At 43.4% G+C, this 19,142-nt stretch overlaps 1 protein-coding gene across 7 annotated transcripts in view; it reads right to left on the reverse strand.

Annotated features, from left to right (window-relative positions):
- Positions 1 to 19,142, reverse strand: part of TEDC1 (tubulin epsilon and delta complex 1) — a 62,945-nt gene that overhangs the window by 17,124 nt on the left and 26,679 nt on the right. For 4 of the 7 annotated variants that reach the window (XM_015869483.2, XM_015869487.2, XM_015869485.2 and 1 more), the window contains 2 exons: positions 3,711 to 3,806; positions 224 to 436 (listed from right to left, as the gene is read on the reverse strand). In XM_015869483.2, the coding sequence (XP_015724969.1) occupies positions 224 to 436; positions 3,711 to 3,806 (309 nt within the window). The remainder of the gene's footprint in view (positions 1 to 223; positions 437 to 3,710; positions 3,807 to 19,142) is intronic. The other 3 variants (XM_015869486.2, XM_015869484.2, XM_015869488.2) reach the window with 2 other exon arrangements.

Consider the following 19,142-nt stretch of genomic DNA (forward strand, 5'->3'; position numbering starts at 1 on the left):
AAGAACACTTACTTTGTTTTCAGCACACCGCCTCTCTGGGACACCTGCTTACTTTGTGTTAGAAAGAGCACCTGGCATGCTGTGGGCATAAACAGACAAGCAATTGTAGGTTGACACAGAGCACCAACAGGGAGGCTGCCCTGAGACGGGATGCAGTGAGAGAGCTGAAAAATAAAGGATGTGAGAAGTTGCTTCCCATTGCAATGGCCACCACAAACCTCACCTTCTGACACCAAGCAGACCTTCGGTGTGCTACCAGCTGGTGCAGCTGGCTGTGGAGAGCTGTCATCTCCCCAGACAACCTGTCGATTTGTGCAGTCATGCTTTCAGCCCAGGGGCAGCACGTGGCTCTCTCCTGCAGCTTGCTGGTCTGCTCAGGAGCGTCCTGCTCCGCGCACATGCTTCCCTCTTCAGCCATGTTATCTAACACAGTTTCCTGAAAGAAAAAACAACAGAAGTTTCTTTTTGGCAGGTGCTAAAATGCTTCCCTCCTCCTTCTTCCCAGTAGCCCATGGCTAGGAATGTACTGCTGCTGTCACAGGGTACAGTTCTGCAATTCCACAGCTATTTTAAGAGAACCTCTTTGGTTCACTCTAATATAAGTTAATGGAAGACTTACACTGCTACCTTAGCTCATTTCAGAAAGCACTGCATGCTGTGAGCTGCTCCCCACTGCTATTACTAAAGCATAAAGTCACACTCTGGGACAATGATAATCAATACTGCAGAAGCACTATGTAAGACCTTTCCCCTTCAATTCTGCTTGCATGGCTGACTGTGACAAAGTGATGACCAGGACAAGAGCTGTGCTTACACTGCCCATCAGCTGTGGGACACACACCCTATCTGTGCCCACATCCAGCTCTCCAGGCCAAGGAACTCCATGAGATCCCTGCTGCAGGCTGACCATCTCCGTCAGTTCTGTTTGGCACTGACCATTCCACTGGCTATCAAATGATCTGTGCAGCTGCCTTCAGAAATAGCAATCATTATTTGATACTCAAAAAAAAATGAATAAGATCAGAGTCCTTGAAACATACGTACCTGTACAATTCAGTGCATAAATTACAAAGAAACAGTCTTCATGCCAAAACAGGATAAACTAAGAGATCCAGCCCTCTTCACTCAAGGTATTAAATATTTATTGCCATTTTGTTATCAAGAAAACATCAAACTGGAGAGATCATAATCTCCTTCAAGGACATGAGTAGCATTCAAAATTACCTTTCAAAACTGGAGAAGCAATCTGAAAACAGCAAGAGCACATTCAGCAGTCAAGCAGCATGGCCAACGTGTGGGCAAGGCAAAAACATAGGTGTAATTACTGTCTCAGCAGCAGCACTGCTGGTAGAGATGCCGTAAAATCACCCGTCACCAATGTCACCCTGATAAATGCAAGCACCAGCTTAGAAAGCATAAACACAAGTCTCTGTGATAGAAGAGAGCTGACCGTAACGCTGAAGTACGGGTGAGGCACCTGAAGTTAAACACAGACAAATGGGATAGAAAATCCCATACTGGAGCAGCAACAGCCATCAGAAGTTGAAGGAATGGTCTACAAGGAGGCATTATAAGAGCCAATTTTGTTTGGCCTAGAAACAGGGACTGGGAAAGAAGTGACATGCTAACAGCCTTCACTTTAATAGAAGGTTGCTACAGACAGGATGGGAATAATTTTTCTCTCTCGCTGTCTTTTTTCTATGCAGGTAGGTATAAAACTTTGGCTTTCTTCATAGCAAGAGGTTTTTAGGCTGATATGAGGAAAAAAACTTGCAAGAGAGCCAAGAATGGCACAAGACACCCTGAAAACCCTCCTTTCTGAGCCAGCAGCAGCTCTGCAAGATGTCACCAACCACTGACAGCCTAACGGTCTGCACAGCAGTAACACTAAGCTTTTTTTTTTTTTTTTTTTTTCCTTTTAAATTTGAATTTCATTAAACGAGAACATTTTAGAGCAAAATGACTGCAGCTACTCCTGTTGTGTGGCCTAAGACCACTGCTCTGCTTTGTTGTAAATGCCTCATCTCAGAGCCAGCATCCTCACCCTTGCCAGTCTGGGTGTTGCAGCACAGCCCAGCAGCAAGAGCAGCAGCTGAGTGCTCCCATACAACCATGGGGCAATAATGAAGCCCCCGCTGCCTTCATGGAGTCAGAGCGGCACATCCCCATAAGCATCACAAGTTGCCTTTTCTACAACTAAAAACAACCTATTCCAGTTAGTAAGGAAGCATCATTAACAACAAACTCTATAAAACTGGTTAGCACCTATATTTAGCAGAAACGTTTGCTTCGTCAACTCTGAAAAGTTGTGGGCTTTTTGTTGTCTGGCTTGTTTTAAATAATAATGTTAAAATCATCTGACAACCCAGAACTAAGACAGGATGGAAGAAAATCCTCTTGACAGCAGACACTCAAAGATGGAAGGCTGCAGAGTAGCCGTGCCCATCAGTATAAGAGCATTCAGTAATCAACACAGGGAAGCTTCATCAGGAATATGTTACTAAAACTCCCTGCAACCACCAGGAGGGCAGTAATTCCGCGAGAATCATTCTAACCATCAGATCAACAAGAGAAAATATGGGTAAAAATGGAAAGAGGAAACTTCTATATCTTCAAAGAACATCTCATCCTCATACAACCTGCAGTACATGGGAACACAACCATCATCATCCTGCTGAACAAAGACACTGCCACATTCAGCTCTTATTAAATAAAGACGTGCTGGCTGGGGTTTTTTTGCAAGTATTTATTTAGGATTGAATTCTAGAAAGCACACAAGCACTAACCAGTATTCCCCACACTGTAACGTGGTTGAGGTGGCTACACCAAAATGCCATAGCACTTGCCCTTACATTTTGTCAGCATGACTTTGGAGACAGGCTTATCCTAGAGCTGGAGCTTCCCAATTATAAGATGGTAGATGAGTAAAACAAAAGCCATTACATAACTGATGGCAATTCGAATGGCTCTGCACTGCGAGTATTCTTCAAGACAGGTGAGGTAATTTTACACTCCTCTGCCTGGTTTTTAGCGTAGAACGACGCATGTGGGCAATTAATAGTCAGCTCACTGATTCCCAAAATTTTGTAAACTCATAGAGCTAATGAAGTGCTCTGAAGAATTATTCTCAGCAACTGTAAATGGACAGAAGTTGTAGAGAGAAGTGAGATGGATGCTGCCGTTTACACTCACTTGAGAAATCCGAAGACGCACACAGAAAGGCTTATTGATTTTCTTATGATCATTCAACACAGTTCAAGGGGAAATTGCCAATTTCAACACACTATTTGGCTGGGAAAAAAATGAAGTTGTTTTCAGTATCAGCTGCTTGCAAATTTAGTTGCTCTCAAGTCTGCAATAAAGCTTAGAGTCCCTCTTCTGAAAACCCATTTAATTTTAACAAAATGTATGACTGCTATGTTTAAAAACATTAAAGAGATGAAGATCAAGCATTTTCATTTGTATTAACTTTATGGAGCTCTTCTACTCTGCCCTGCAATTCCTCAGCTTAGCTGGTAAGACTCACAGCCTTACTGAAGAAAACTGAGGGATGAAGAAGAACTAAGAACGCATTCCTCTCTTTACCAAACCCTTTTTTCCTTCTCTCAAGTGCTGTTTAACAGATGTCTCACAGCATTTTTGTGGAAAGGAGGCTCTGTAAGTGGTCAGCTATCGCTTAGAGTTAAGAAAGTTGCATCCTTTAAAATTACTTTAATTACCATCCACTGCCAGTAAACCGCTTCCAGTTGCTTCCACTCCAGAAAGGCTTCTAGCTGCATGGTTTCCAACTCCAGATGCTGTAACAGCTGCAAGAAAGGAAACAAAGGAAAGAAAATCAGGTAACAGCACTCATTTGTGAACTAAATGAAACGTGCATTGGGTATGCATTACAAAAACAGAACTCCATGAGGAGTTAACGATGCGTGGGACAACACTGTGTCATTCCACAGGACTACTGTAAAACCAGCTGTGGAAATACAATGTGAACACAAATGGTGATACACTAAGATCTAGATGCACGCCCATCTTCAAGTCTTCTGTGCTTCTTGACTACCAATATCAACTGTTTCTCCAGCAACATTTTTTCCTCTGCCTAACAGTATTCTGTTCTTCTATTCACTCATACTTACCAAAGCTGCAAGGCTTAATCAGGCCATGTACAGCCTTGTCCCAGCTAAAACTTAGACAGTTATTCCTTTATCAGAACTCCTCATATTCAATAGTAACACCAACCTGACACCGACAGCAAGGTTTTGAAAAGACACATGTACCTCTATGATGTCTCAAACAGGATGAAATCAGTAACAGCTATACCTGCTTCCTACAGACAACTAATCTGCCAGCTTTGTTGGGGTTAATTACTATTAATTACCGTCCATATGTCATGTAATTGAAGTAACTGTAAAGCATCACTTGGCTTGGCAATTTTACTCTGCAGATACAACTTGAAGATAAAGAAATTAGAGAAGGGAATGCACTCCCAAAAATAACTGCTGGAAATTATGAGCAGTTTGCTCTAAAAAAAACCTGCTGATCCAAAATACAATTGCTACACATTTGTTTGCACAGCTGACACTTGGCATTACTGATTCTGCCAGTTCCAGGATCAGCTGCTTACACAGAAGGTGGAAGAACGGTTTCTTTTCCTGTGCACAGAGGTGTATCTGTAGCACAAACAGCTTAACTCATGGGATCTCATGCTGGCAATAAAACTCAGGTAAAAAGTTGATTAAACATTCAGGCAACAGCCAACGTTACCTGATTTTGAACTAGTTTTGTAATGCGGCCATGAGCTGCGTGTGATTGCCATCCAAGAATGCCTTGTGACAGCTAGAGGAGTAAGGGCTGCAATAGGGAATTTCTCATTCTAAGCCTTAGAGAAAAAATAGGAAAAACTTTGGGAAAAAAAGAAAGTCATATGCATCTTTGCTTTTCCACTAGACCTAAAATGATGTGATTCTGCAACAACCAGTTGGAGCTAACAGACCTTAGAAGCAATCACAGCTTTCTGAGCAGTCTCAGATTCTATGGGCGTCCAGGATTTCTGCATGTTTGTTTCCCAAGCTGTGCCATTAGTTATGCCACTCTCCAACTGGAAAGCATCCATCTGACTGTCACATCCTCACTAAGATGCTACAATCAGAAATACCAGGCCATGAATCTGTACAGGATCCAGCTGCCCTGCTTATCCTACAGGGCAGTTTTCAGCCCAGCTGGAACACTCTGTGACAGTGGTCGGTAGCCTGTGATATCCAACATTTCAGTACCTTCCTCTGGGACTACATGCTGCTTCTGGATGGCAATCATAGAATCAGAGAATCATAGAATGGTTTGAGTTGGAAGGGACCTTTAAGAACATCAAGTTCCAACGCCCTGCTCTAGGTAGGGACACCTCCCTCTAGACCAGGTTGCTCACAGCCCCATCCAGCCTGGCCTTCAATGCTTCCAGGGAGGGGGCATCCACAACCTCACTGGGCAATATCCTCTGCCATCCTTCAGGCGGGTCTCAGAAGTCTCAGCTGTCACTGAGGCACAGAGAGTAAAGCAAAACACAACAAAAGCTAACACTGCACAAATATCCTCAAAGTACCTTAGCAAACAATACAAAAGCAAGCAATATTCAGGGTGGGAGGTCTAATGAACAGTATACCTGCATGCCGTTAGTTTAACCAGAAGGACAGACTCCACATGACCCAGCCTTTCTCTCACATACCACACTGAGCAAATGAACCAGTCACACTCCTTCCCCAGCTTTAACCATCACCAAAGCTTCTCGTGAGCCCTTATCATTCCTTATCAAAATCATGCATTTTGCAAATTTGAGGTCAACAGTATGCATTTTCTCAGCACCAATAACAGCTCGCCTGGAGATGCACTGATGAGCAGTTCCACCCCTGCTGCTCTGTATCCATCTCAAAATGCAAGACAAGTCCGTGCGCTGCAGCTAAAGCTGTCTCCTTGCTTTTATTGGCCTGAGGGCCCAGATGTTGCCATCCCTCCTAATGAAATTTAAAGACTAACATCTGCAGAAGAGCACTAATTTTGTCTCTTGAACAAAGGGAAGCAGTGAGTCAAAAGTGTGCCGCATGCGGTTGTCAAAACGATGCTTAGGGATAGTGTATGAAAATTGCCTTTCCTCCAAGCAAAATTAAGACACGGAATCCATTTCCTTTCTTCTGGAAGAAGTCATTGCTCTAACATACTTACACAGAGTGAAAAGGTAATGACAAATTCAAATTGCAAATATCTGTGGAGAAGTAATTCCACACTGAATGCTGAGAGCAAACACTGCGGTAGCAACTTCTCTATGCCATTGTATAGAAGCTCTCACTGGCACAAACGTAGTACAAGCAACAGCTTTCCTTGAGAGGCTAAACTGTACTAAGCTGGGATGGAAGGGAGCATGCTGCCAGGAAACCTCCCAGCACTGCAGGAGAAAGCAAGCTGCATACAAACATTCTTCTGTAAGCAAACACCCAGCGTGCAGCCCAGCCCAAGGACCTCCAGAAACTTGGGGAACTTAAGCTGCAAACATCCAAGGTGGCAGCATCTTCTGGGTGGCTCTGGGTGCCCAACAATGGGCTGAAGTCCTCCATGGCAGTACGCACCCACGTATCTACCCTGCTCCACAGTCATCATTTAAACATATCTGTAATTATCTTTCTGCCGAGGTATTAATCTTTTTTCATTCTATTTACGAGTATATTGCTGAATTCATTGATGCCCGCAGACCGTTACAGAAATCAATATTTAATAATTTGCAGCATAATGCATCCTTTTCATGGGCCCAGCTCCAAAGAGCTCCCCACAACAGGCATTTAATCTGCAGTGCCCACAGACTGTAATTCATCCTGCACACCACTACAAGAAGAATTTTTAATCAAAAATTGCTCTGCCTAAATATTCCAAAAAACATCCCATTGTTAGACACACACACACACACACACCAAAGTAACGAGCTTTCAGCAATACATTCTGTTTCTTGGCTCAGAGATAAAATGCTGCTCATTCACTGCCTATTCATGCCTGACTGGAGATGAGAGACTTGCATTGGGCTCCAGACCACTGCCAGCATCTCTGAGGTGTGACTCGAGGCCCAGGACAAGAGCTGGAACATGCTTTGGAAGCACAGTATGAAAGCTTATATGGAGAGTGATATCAAAAGACTGATTCAGCTTTGGGCTCATTTAGAATGGATTTGGTTTTATTCAACTCAAATCTTGGAACTTTCAGTACTACTTCTGATATACCTGAGAACTGCAGGAAAGCAGGGAAGTTCCTTCTCAAGAATGCAAAGAAAGGGATAAACACTCATGGCAAAGGTGGACACTTCACATCGCCAAAGGTAAGCCATAAGTAGGACTAAGGCCTACAGAACCTACCCAAACAACAAAATGAAATAAAAAGCATGGGCTGTTGGGTTTAAGATGGTGCACACTCCCTGAATTGCACATCACCAGGGCAAAGTTGTGGAAGCTCCTCACCAAAAAGCAGAGAAAATCCATATATCCTACCTATCTCAGGCTGGTAGAAAATAACATCATGGGTGGACACACTCAAGGCTCCAAAATTCAACTCCATGTTGTGATTTCTTCAGAAGCTAAGCTCCTTTAAAGCGTTCCAATATACCCCTTGAAGGCTGAAGCTAAAATAAATGGACCTGAAAACCAGAAAGTCACACTGCAGTACTGTGAAGTACAGGAGCTAAGGAGCAAAATCCAACAGACCAATAAGCAGCCTCTAGCCGCAGGGTAAATAAAGATCGACTCAAGTCAGTTCACAGGCAGAGAATTATTGCTGAGGACTGAGACAGAGCGGGAGAAACACCACAACCCAGCTATAACACAAGGTGGATGGATGACAGGGCAGATGAGAGCTTCTTCCACTGGCAGCTATGGACCCCATAGGGTCCCTGACCACAATGTTAACAGGGATAACAGGGACAGAGCTTCAAAAGCAGATACTTCTGCATATGCTCCCTACTGTACTAAGAGCAAACAAGATGTGGATCTTCTGAAAATAATACTTACAATTTAAAATAGAGCAGCTTTAGGTTGAGAGTGTTAATTCCAGATGCTTGGAAATGTGCAAAAAACTCCAAAAATACCTGACTTTTCCACTCACCAACACCGGTTCTATAACAGCACAGCCTGAACTTCAGTAGAGTTAGCTCCGTTTTACATCGCTGAGAGCAGGGAATCAAACCACTAGTTAAAAACTTAAGTGACAAAGATCATCATTATAAACCGTAATTGCTATTTGTGGAGGGATTTAGAAAACATCTGTTTAAAATGAAACTGAAAGAAAATGGGATTTAAAGCAAACAAAGTGAGGCATTTGGCACATAAAAATTGTACTACAGCTTTCACATCAATAGGCAATGAGCTGGGCTGTGCTAACAATGACATTCATTTACAGGGAGCAGGTCAATGAATGGACCACTTTGCATTTTCTCCCTGAGGATATGGCATATATTGAAGCAGGGCAAAAATACCAGGAAAAAAATGGATTACAAGGCAAGTTTTACACTTCAGCAGCCAAGTTCAAGATGGATGAGAACGGAAAAGGTGGGCAAAAAGTACTGTTGATTTTGGGCATGTAACTTTGCAAACCAGAGGAGCCAAATTTTCAGGCAGTAATAAGTGCCCTTTGCTGAATGTAAGCTCAGTTGAAGCACATTTCAGTGGATACAAAAAAAAAAAAAATCACAATTCACATTAAGAAATCTCAGCCAGAGGATTTCACAGGACATGAAATTACATTGCAGCACTGCCTGGCAGCTGTTCATATTGTGCTGCTATCCAGTACCCCACAAAGCTGATATCAAAGAAAGACCATTACTCAACTGATTTTATTTAGACTGCTTCTGTACATAGAACAAAGCATCATCCATATTCAGCTTTTCCTTTTTTCCCCCTCCTGTACACTTGCCCATTTTCCTGTATATTAATAGACCACAAAAACACCTGCTGAAATAGAAACAAGTCATCTCTCAAACACTTTTTAAACTTATTTAAATCAGAACTGAATGTTACACTTCCAGTAATCCCCTTTCTGTATTATGCTTCCACACTGAATGTTAGCACACTGCTTTCTTTGTTAGTAACTACTACTAACTCTAGCAACAGAGTTCCTTTAGGTTTTGCCCTCCCCACTTTGTTATCCCATCCACCTTTACCACTAGTTTATTCTACCTATTTACTGTGTCCTTCCTCGAGATCCTTGCCTGCATTTGGCAGCAAGTTGATAAAAACACTATCCCTGCATAAAGCTGAAGAAATGCTTTTTATAAACCAGCTCATAGTGCCAAACACCCACTAAGCCAAGCGATTGGCTTTTTGCCTTCCCTTGAGCTTTCGTATCTTCTCTCCAAAAGAAAGAGCATGCAGCACGAGTTGAACAGCACCAATGCTATACCCTCCTGCTGGGTATCCATACAAGATCATCTATTCTCAGCCACCACAGGCTTCAGATCCTAATGGCCAGGTAAACCTCTCAAGCTTCCTGTTCTCTCCCCATGTGCTCCCTGCAAGAATACAGCTGATGGTCTTGAAGGAATAGCCTTCCTGGTTCTGACCTTCCCACAAGCACCTGCCAATGTGCCTACTTACCCACAAGGAGCATGTAGTGCTGAACCCAGGGCTCGATGAGCCTGGAAAGCAGGATTCCCCCATTCCTGCTGTACGGGCACTCCCAGGGCCTTACCAGATGCATGTCGTGATGAGAACCAACTCAGAGAGCATCCACAGCAACATAAACCCAGCCTCTAAACACTAACAAAGAGAAACATCCTATATCATTTAGCTCTCAACCAAAGACAGGAGAAGAAACTTAAAGAAGAATGGCTTTCACCGCTGCAGACCCAGCAGCACACAGAATTATGGCAGGATGTCCATGCTAGTTTAACGGCGAATGAAAAAAATTATTCCATATGTGGATTAGCATAAGCTTATGAATACAGTTTCTCTCAGCCTTCTCTGACAAGCCATCACAGCCACCACGCACGCAGGTATTTTTCACACATCTTAATATATGCATTATTGACTGGAGAAACTACTAATTTAAAGTCTGCTCATCTCCCCTACGTCAACTCATTTCTCTTGCTCCTCTCTTAATACAGTCGTCTATATTAAGTGACAAACTTGTTTAAGAAGAAGCACAAATCTGAATCTGCTTGTAACAGCTGATTCTATAACTTCTTCAGCTACTTGAACAAAACAAAGCAATCAGATTTTAGTTCAGCTTTCCAGTAACAGCCACTGTAGTACATGAACTGAAGTGCAGTTTGCTTCTCTAATTACCATTGGCATGCAGACTACCATAGCTCTACCTTGCTTGGCTTTCCAAGTGGGTTAAGTATCTTTTGATGCAGTGGTAGTTTAGATCGAATCAGGAGAAAACAAAGCAGCCTCTTGGCATTAAGATGCCAGAGTCCGTGGCTGACCAGGCATTTACCTATCTGGGCCAACCGGGGTTCATGACAATGAGAAAAAGGGGCAGTATCAGCCATTTCTACAGTCTTCAGTACAGCCCTAAGGCTGAGCTCATCTGGATGTGGATGAGTACTGCCAGCTCAGTGCACAAGGTAACAGATCCAGCCACGGATCATAACGCCACTGTCATAGCTCTGGGGCACTTCAAGATCAACCCTCATAGTCCTTTTTGTGTCAGGAACTGGCAAATGCTTTCTGTTCTTGACGAAAACAACAGCAATGACTCCATAAGCATATTACAAAGTCGCTCTGCTCTCTCTAGTGGCTACTGTTAGCTTGAAGGCACAATTCAAGAAATGAGTTACAAGTTTTAAAGTGCCTCACCTTAACATTTTGTTTCCTGAGATTTGATTTGTTCCTTCAGGGCCCAGTATCTCAGTTAAGATCCTCTGGGCTGGACCAATGAGACCATTCCAAAATCCATCACCAAAGAACGACAGCAAGCAAGCAACTCTGAACCTAAGGCCTCCTACCAAGGAAGCATAAGAGACACCATGACAGAGTAGGCAGTGTGGCCAAGTCACACCATTCAATTCCTACTTCAGCACAGTGCTTCCAAGACACCTTCTTCTCCTATGGCAGAGGAGACTAAGATATTGCTGCTGCACCGTCCCGCAATTTATGGAGTCCGTGATGAACCACTGCATCGTTTTTCAAGGACCAAAGAACTCTACGTGCTTGGTCAATAAAATATACTAAGTAATAACTCATCCAAAAAAATGGGGATGGCAACTCCAGAACTGCAGCTCTATTAACTTCTTTTTTTTGGTACGGATAAGTTTAGCAGAAGGCAATATTAGTGACAAATAGCAGCCTGGGGAAATTTTCAGATCAAGGTAATAATGCCATGAGGTAGAATGATTTGCTTTAGTGTTGCTATATAATGCTTCCAGTTCTTCCAACGGGACACTAATTGTAGCCAGAGGCCACCTTGCTTAAAAAATACCTAAAGAAATATATCAGCACTAAAACTGTCTGGAGTAATAAAAAAATAAAGCGTCCTCCCCGAGAAGGGGCACCGGGAAAGTGCAACTGGGTACAAAGCTCAACAACTGAATGATTCAAAGCAGCAAAGAAAGTCCCATGCTAGCAGGCACAACCACATCAGTGGGAAACAGTTCTCTCAACCCTACAAGGTGCTCAGGGCTCTGCCCAACAAGCTCTGAACATCTCCAGTCATGTATCTGTCTTCTCCAGGATCCAGCTAAAGAGTTTACCCCATCCTCATGGCAATTTCTCCCCCTCCACCTGGCCGCAACTCTCACCTTGTACCCACCACTGGCACCTTCCACCTCGTCACTCTGGTCGTTCATAAGACATTGAACAGTACTGGTCCTAAAGCACTGATGTCAGCCAGACACCAATTTGAGTGGTCCAAACTATTTCTCACTCCCTTATCCAGCCTTCTAAGCTGCCTCTAACTGACAACTACATGGATAGAAGGATTTTCCTTTAGCAATACCCAGAGAAACATTCTCCTTTCCCGTCTACCATCCTGAAAGCTCTTTAATTACACATCTCTGTCTCCTTCTGGGATGGGATACTTGACAATGCTTTGAAAGGGAACCACCACCAGGATCTGACAGGGCTGCAGAGGTGGGAAGTGTCTGTCCCAGAGCAGGCGGGACCACACCAGCCAGAGCAGCAGGCATCAAAGGAGCAGACAGACACCAACACTGCAGACAGCTGCAGGAAAGAGAAACAGAAAGGACTGGTTTGATCACACTTCTTCTTTGAGATATAAAGCAAAGATTAGCTCCTGCAGGTTTCTCTCTTTCTACAGCATGAGAAAGAGTCACTCCATATGTTTCTAGCCTCTCCATCCTCCCTAAATTAACTCTCCCACTGGTACACATCCATCCTCTCTCCTATCAGCAGACCCAAACTTCCACACAGACCACCAGCTTCATCTTGACTGAGGATGCTCCTGGCCCACATTACAGACAGGAGCTGGAAGCCAAGTCCCACTTCTGGAGGTGGCAAAGCCCCCATCAGCAGCACAATAGGGGCAGCCTGGAAGGGAAAGAGACCACACGCAACATCCATATTTAAATTTTCTTTCCAAAATTTTCTTTCCCTTCTAAAATGGACTAAAATCTGCCTTAGAAATACCAGTATACATTATCTTGCAAAAATGGGTTGCCTTTGCCTCTACGGTGCTTTGCTGGCTGGAGTGCCCTTTGCTTTCTTATAGAGGCTCAGGAACCCAACTACACGTAGATACTGTATAAAAGCAGCTTTGAAGCTACTTGACCTCCAATTTTTGCCAATTTTACATGTATGACAGGGGTTGCATCTACTCTGACTCATTTCTGCAAACAAATACCTATCTACCTTTTCCAGCAGGGTTTAGTTACTACAATAGCAAACCATGTTTTATGTATTAAATGTCAGCAAATGAACTGAACGCCAGTTGGCTACGGATTTTCAGGGGGAAAATAACACAGCAACCTACCCACCTCCTTCCGTACAGTGAGTCATTAGAATAAGGCAAGAATAAAATTCTTTGTTCTTTCCATGCGGCATGAGGTGGGCAGCACATGCTGTCACTGAGTTTCTTTGCTCTCTTAGCACTTATTCTTTCCTCGCAAGGAAATGTGAGAAGAAAAAATAATACCTGAATCACAGAGAGGTTTTGATTGTACATTAAATTATTTTCTCAGTAGCCTCTCTCCTAACTCTATGGGAAATACATGACAAGAACCAAGTCAGACCATTTGTAAGACACTATCCGCTGCAGCTCCGGTAATTGCAAGGTGAGATTTGCATGTACATAGCCAGAAGAAATAAAATACAACAGGTTTTTTTCCAATTCCTTTAACTTTCAAGATATCAAAATTCAAGCCAACAGAGCTTTCTCTAAGAAAAGGAACAACAAACAGTAAGCACTGTAGACTCTGAAGGTGATCAGGCAGTCCTCGCACACAAGGACCACTGAGCAAGAGGTATCTAGAAAGTAAATCTTTCAACCAACATACGCCATAGGGATTCAAAGCCAGCTCCTCCCCCACCCTGCAGCTTACACTGGTAAGTTGCATATTTCACCAGCAGAAAAAGTTGCACCTGAGGCCAGGGCAGGAGGTATGGGCTGGGGGCAGGAAGCCCCACTGATGCTCTCCCAAAGGTCCTCCTGACCCAGCTCAGTGTATAGCAGCACAGAACTGTATTTTGTCCAAGTCTGCAGGCGATCTGCCTATCAAATCCAACCTCATCACCTCCCATTCTCACTCAACCAACCACCATCAAAATAATTCGAAGTAAGATCTGCTCTTCCCTGCAATGTTAATGTCAGCCTCGATGTTAATTCTCACCAGTTTGACTTCCATGCATATGAAATGTCTTGAGTGGCTGGAACAATACCTCAAAACATTAAGTAATTTAACATGAAAAGAAGGCGTTGGCTCTGACTGACAGTGCTATTCAGAGTGCAGGGCAGAAAGTATGCCTTACACTTTTAATGCACAATCCACTAAAGTAACTGCTGAGGTTTAAAACAAGCATTGAAAATTAGAATGCTAGAACTCAAGCTACCTAAACAACGTTAATTTGATGCTCCTTTGGACATAACATCCAGCATTATGTGACCAAAATGCTTACCTCCCTCACCTGCCTCACTGAGGGCATAAAACAGCTGGTGATCACTCCATCAGTTACTCCTTCTCCTTTCTTTAAATTGCATATTATCCTGTCTATTCTTCAGAGGGAAAGCATGGATTTATTTACTATACATCACTCAAACCCCGTTCTGAAGACAGAATTTCTTATCTTCCACATAAACAAGTTATCTTTCCTAATGACCCATGTGAGATGAGACGATAGCACTGCGGTCGTTGTACAAATGGAAAATGAAAGCAAAGAGATGAAAGTGAAATGCTTCCATTTCTTTTGCTTACCTTGACTGAGACTTGTGAGACTCAATTTCCAGAGAATGCAGAAGTTATTACAAGCACTTCACAGCAACCTCTTCCCAATGCACCTCCATAACTTGCAGAGGCACTGCAGGAAGTTTGATTGAGTGAGTTCCTGCACCGCCATCACCACAGCACAGGGCTGATGAGCTCCAGCAAGAGAAGGAGGCAGTGGCCTCACGTTGCATTAACACTACTCAGCTGACCCAAGGAACCACTCTAACACAGCAGTGTGCTGCCAGGAGCCACTGCACCACTGGGTTAAGCCTGACATCTCTAGAGGATACTGCCAGCAGTGACGAAACTCCTGATGGGCTCCACAGCAAAGGCCTACTAAGTTCAGAGCAGCAACTCAACACTTCCATAACTCATAGCCTTGAGTATCCAACCAGGCACACATGCCATGAGAGATGGGTCATCAGCTACCTGCTATGTTTAAGTCACTCGCCTCATGGATCCTGGGAACTCGATGGCACAGAGGTACTGTGCCCTTCAGGATAAAGCTTCCCTCCTCTTCAGCAGTTCTCCTGCTCCAACCACTTCTTCACCTTCAGCAACAACCTTCTCTACAGCTATGACTCAGATTCAAGGCACTCCCCTCTCTAAATGATGAAATATTTCTGCGACAAAACACTGCAACAAACATGCTTGATATACTATTACCAGTGTTTCACTGCACCATCTTCTCCTCCTCTGTTTTTTTCCTTTTTAAGGACATTTTTGAAAGTCCCTCCTGCAGCATCTGAGCTACCCATTGATTAGCTGAAGTACCACAACCTCCAGGGGGACCAACACATTCCCTGGGTCCACCTTCTCTGTATTCTCAATGTTGGAATGGCTTCAGAAAAGCAAGCTGAAGACATGAAGAGAAGAAAACCTGAATACTTAAAAGGGCAAAGCACTTGCTGGCTTTATTCAAAGTGTGGTGGTGAGCGTAATTATGCAAATTCCAAAAGCTTGTCATCATTGACCTTTTCAAAACACGCGTGTCCATGAGTCTAACATACAATTCATTGGTGAACCCTGAAATGTATTAAAGGTCATCAGTTCTAGAACCATTTCTCATTACATCGTTAGAGAACGTAGTCGATGCATCTGGCAGGAATCATCACTGAAAACAAATTTGCTTTAAAAATAAAACAGGTAAAAACACCAATGCAATGGTTGGAAAAATGGGAAAAAAAAAAAAAATCCCATACCTTGAAATAGGTCTGTAAAAAGAAAACAAATGTTCTCGCTATGGAATATCATTCTATTTGTTCTGAAAACAGAACTCAGCAATGCCAGAGCTTAAAGAACCTGGTTCACCTGAAGCCCTGTGAGCAGACTGAGTGAACTGCCAGGAGCCACCGCTGATCCCAACTTAGTTCATTCTGACAGTGCATAGAGCAAGTCTAAATCTCACTGTGCGCGGATCCTTTGGGGCTTGGCTGTCTCTTCCGCCCTATTGCTTCAAGAATTATGTCACAGCCCTCTGTATTCCTTTGGGGAAGGTTGTTCTCTACCTTTCTGATCTCATTCACAGAAACACACTGACAATTGCTTCGTGCTAAAAGTCTTTCTGTGAAGAGCTCACGGAGAGCCTGGCGCAACAATAAAACACCTCTGTGAAGGGTTCTGTACAGTTCAGGCTGCCAAGGAGAGATTCTAGACAGAATATGCACAGGAAAAGAAAAAACGCCTTATGTGCAAAACTAATCACAAACCAGTGTTGCAATTACTCCTGAAGTCTATGTCATGTTTTCTGTGCAGAGCTCACTTGAGAAAACTCGAGTACTTTTCCTTTCAAGAAACTGAAACATGATGACAAATAGGTGAAGGTGTCCTTAATTAGACCAGTAGCTAGAACATGAAATACAGACCTTGTTCAATGGCAGAGCTATGGCTCTAACCATGCTATGGATGTAATGAACATTAAAACAACAAAAAAAAAGGCTGAGTGGCTGGATCAAGCAGAATTAGTTGTCAGAGTATTGCAGAAGATAATGAATCTACAACAATTTATGCCAATGAAGGTAGCTCATCTTTGAATCTCGAGGTCTTCTCCCCTCAAATAAAACAAATGGTTTTCTCTGGGATTTGCATGCAGTCCAAGCCTGCACTTCCTGAATTCATCTCCTACCGGCAGCACCACAAATGACAGCACAAATGACAGCTTTTTCCTTTGGGATCTCTGGTCTTTCAGAAGGATGAGTTGGTTTGGCCACTTCTTTTACAACAAATGGAAGGACACCATAAGCTATCAGATGGTCCCAAGGCAATGTCTTTGAAATTCAAGCAAGGTATATACCCCCGTCAGCCCTACCATATAAAACTGTAGAGGGGCCAATTACAGCAAGCACTACATGGTAGCACAGGTCTGTGTCAAATCAGTGATGTGACACAGTGTCAAGCTCAGCAGCAGGGTTTTAACTGCTTATTTTCACCTAGTGCCTGCCTGCAGCATCTGTCATCACCAGAGCATTCCATGGAGTCCCAAACAAGCGGAACAAGGACACCAAATACAGCCTGGCACACAGAGCTGGAATTATCATGCTGTAGTTATTCCATTTTCACCTGAGGCAGTCAGCAACTCGGGACCCATTTCTGGAGATAAAGCCATAGCACAGCCATTACTCAGTGACCAGTATTCCTAGGAGATAACTCGCTGCTCACCCTTGCACATATTCCAGGAGGTGGTGCTGTTACTCGGATGGAAGCAGGCTACAAGCTTGCGCACAGGGTTTGTGCATCCCAAGCACGGCCAATCTCACTGTCCAGCATGACTACACGGATAAAATACATCAGCAGATCGGGGGGATTTTATGCAAAGAAATGCACAAGCCCAGATACGCGTGCACACACAATGCAAACTGAAGGCATCATGCAGAGCAACTTGTAAATGCACATTTAGTATTTTTAACAACTCAATGCCTATCAGGCCCTAATCCTTCCAGCCCAAAAGTACCAGTTCTGAAAAGAACAGAAACTCTTCATTATTGTGCATGAATTCAAACTGTGCATTATTACAAACTGCTGTGTCACCCATCTGCAACAGCCATCTGGGACAGATGTTGTGAATAGGATCTGGCAGGAGATTTAGGGTCCACAGTCAACTCATCCTACAGCTGGATCATTTCCCTTCCGAATGTCCCAGCAGGAAATCATGCAGTACCATCTGACCAAAGGAAACCATACACACATGCACTGCGTGTCAGCTGCCTTCAGACCTTGAGCTTCAGTCACGCAAATAGCCCAGAAAGCAGATAAATGCTGTGCCAGTACCATCCTATCCCAGGCCACCCAATCTGCTGCTCAAGAGCTAAAGCTCACCTGATTGCTTTTATGGGTGTGGAATCGATCATGTGTAATGGAAGCAAAGCCAGACAAACTATTTGTTTGCTGGTCAATTTTTTACTTCCCTCCAGGGACCCCAGTTCCTTAGGCCAAAGAAACTCCCCTTAAAACAAGCCAGTAAGCAAGAAGTAGAAATATTTTTCATTTGATTTTGAAACAAATCAGCTATTCACAAGGAAGCCCTACAGTTTTCTCTGCACATCAGTTTGGCAGACAGCCACATTATTTACTTGCTGTCACAGACAGCAAATTGATCCACTGGCATTTAAGGGTGCCTTTTTTACCCATTACTATTTCAATGACCTCCCCAGCACAGCCTGCACTGTACCAAGGACCTGAGTCCTGACTGCAGCTTTTAATCTTCACTAATCACAAAACCAGTAAGGCTGAATTTCACACATAAAGCAGTATAAAAGCAGGAACCAATGGAAGAGACTCCTTTGCTTCAGAGTTCATTGATCCCTATACATGCTCACAGTTTGATGAGAAAGTTAATTTAATGACTCTGAAGGGCAACATACATTTTTCAGGCTCAAGGTAAAACATCAGAGCTGGTGACACCGCAATGCAGAATTAAGGTAAATGGCCCTCATAAACAAGAATGGGATTACATTATTCTCACTGGTATGAAAGATTCCCCCATCTGTCCCACGTCATGCAGAGGTTAAGAGCAAGCAGGTGTATGCACATATCTATTGGAAATGGTACACCAGCTGAAATAACATCACCTGCCATTCCCCAACACAGTGCAGGAAGTGAGCACGGCATGACCCATGGCAGCACACACAGACATCACGGCCCAGCCAAGCTGCAGGGAGGTTGGAATTTCCATCACGTCTCGCTAAGGAAAAACGTAATTAAAACTATTACACTTGGAGCACTTCCAGCTCTATGAATCTGACAAAAGCTTTTATGATGATAAAAGAATAATAATGTCCAGTAAAATCCCTGTACATCACTAAAGAATTTTACTGTCAGAAATCCAAGGGAAAGAACGCTTAAACAAGCAAATGTGCAACTGCTATAGAAAAGAGGCAGTGAGACTCTTCCATTTCATAAACTGAAGTTTAACTTCCCAGCTCTGCATGCTGGCACACCTGCCATGTCAGAAGAAACATCTCTTGTTTTATTGCAGGTCAGAGCAACTTATCTGAAGATATTATGGATGGAAGTGTTCTCGTGGCTTCAATAAAACCAGCCCGATGTCCTTTCTGTGATGGCTCATTTTGACACTTCGATCCACTTTGCATTTCTACCCTTTGAAGGATGCCCAACACAAGAAGGAATTTACAACGCCATCCACCAGCTATGGGTGCATCACAGTAAGAAATGCTCATGCTTGCTCTTTTTATCGATCCATGAGGCGGGATATTATTTGAGGTGACATTAACAGAAATGTCACATT

The sequence above is a fragment of the Coturnix japonica genome, chromosome 8 (genome assembly GCF_001577835.2).
Source record: "Coturnix japonica isolate 7356 chromosome 8, Coturnix japonica 2.1, whole genome shotgun sequence".
Lineage (NCBI taxonomy): Eukaryota > Metazoa > Chordata > Aves > Galliformes > Phasianidae > Coturnix > Coturnix japonica.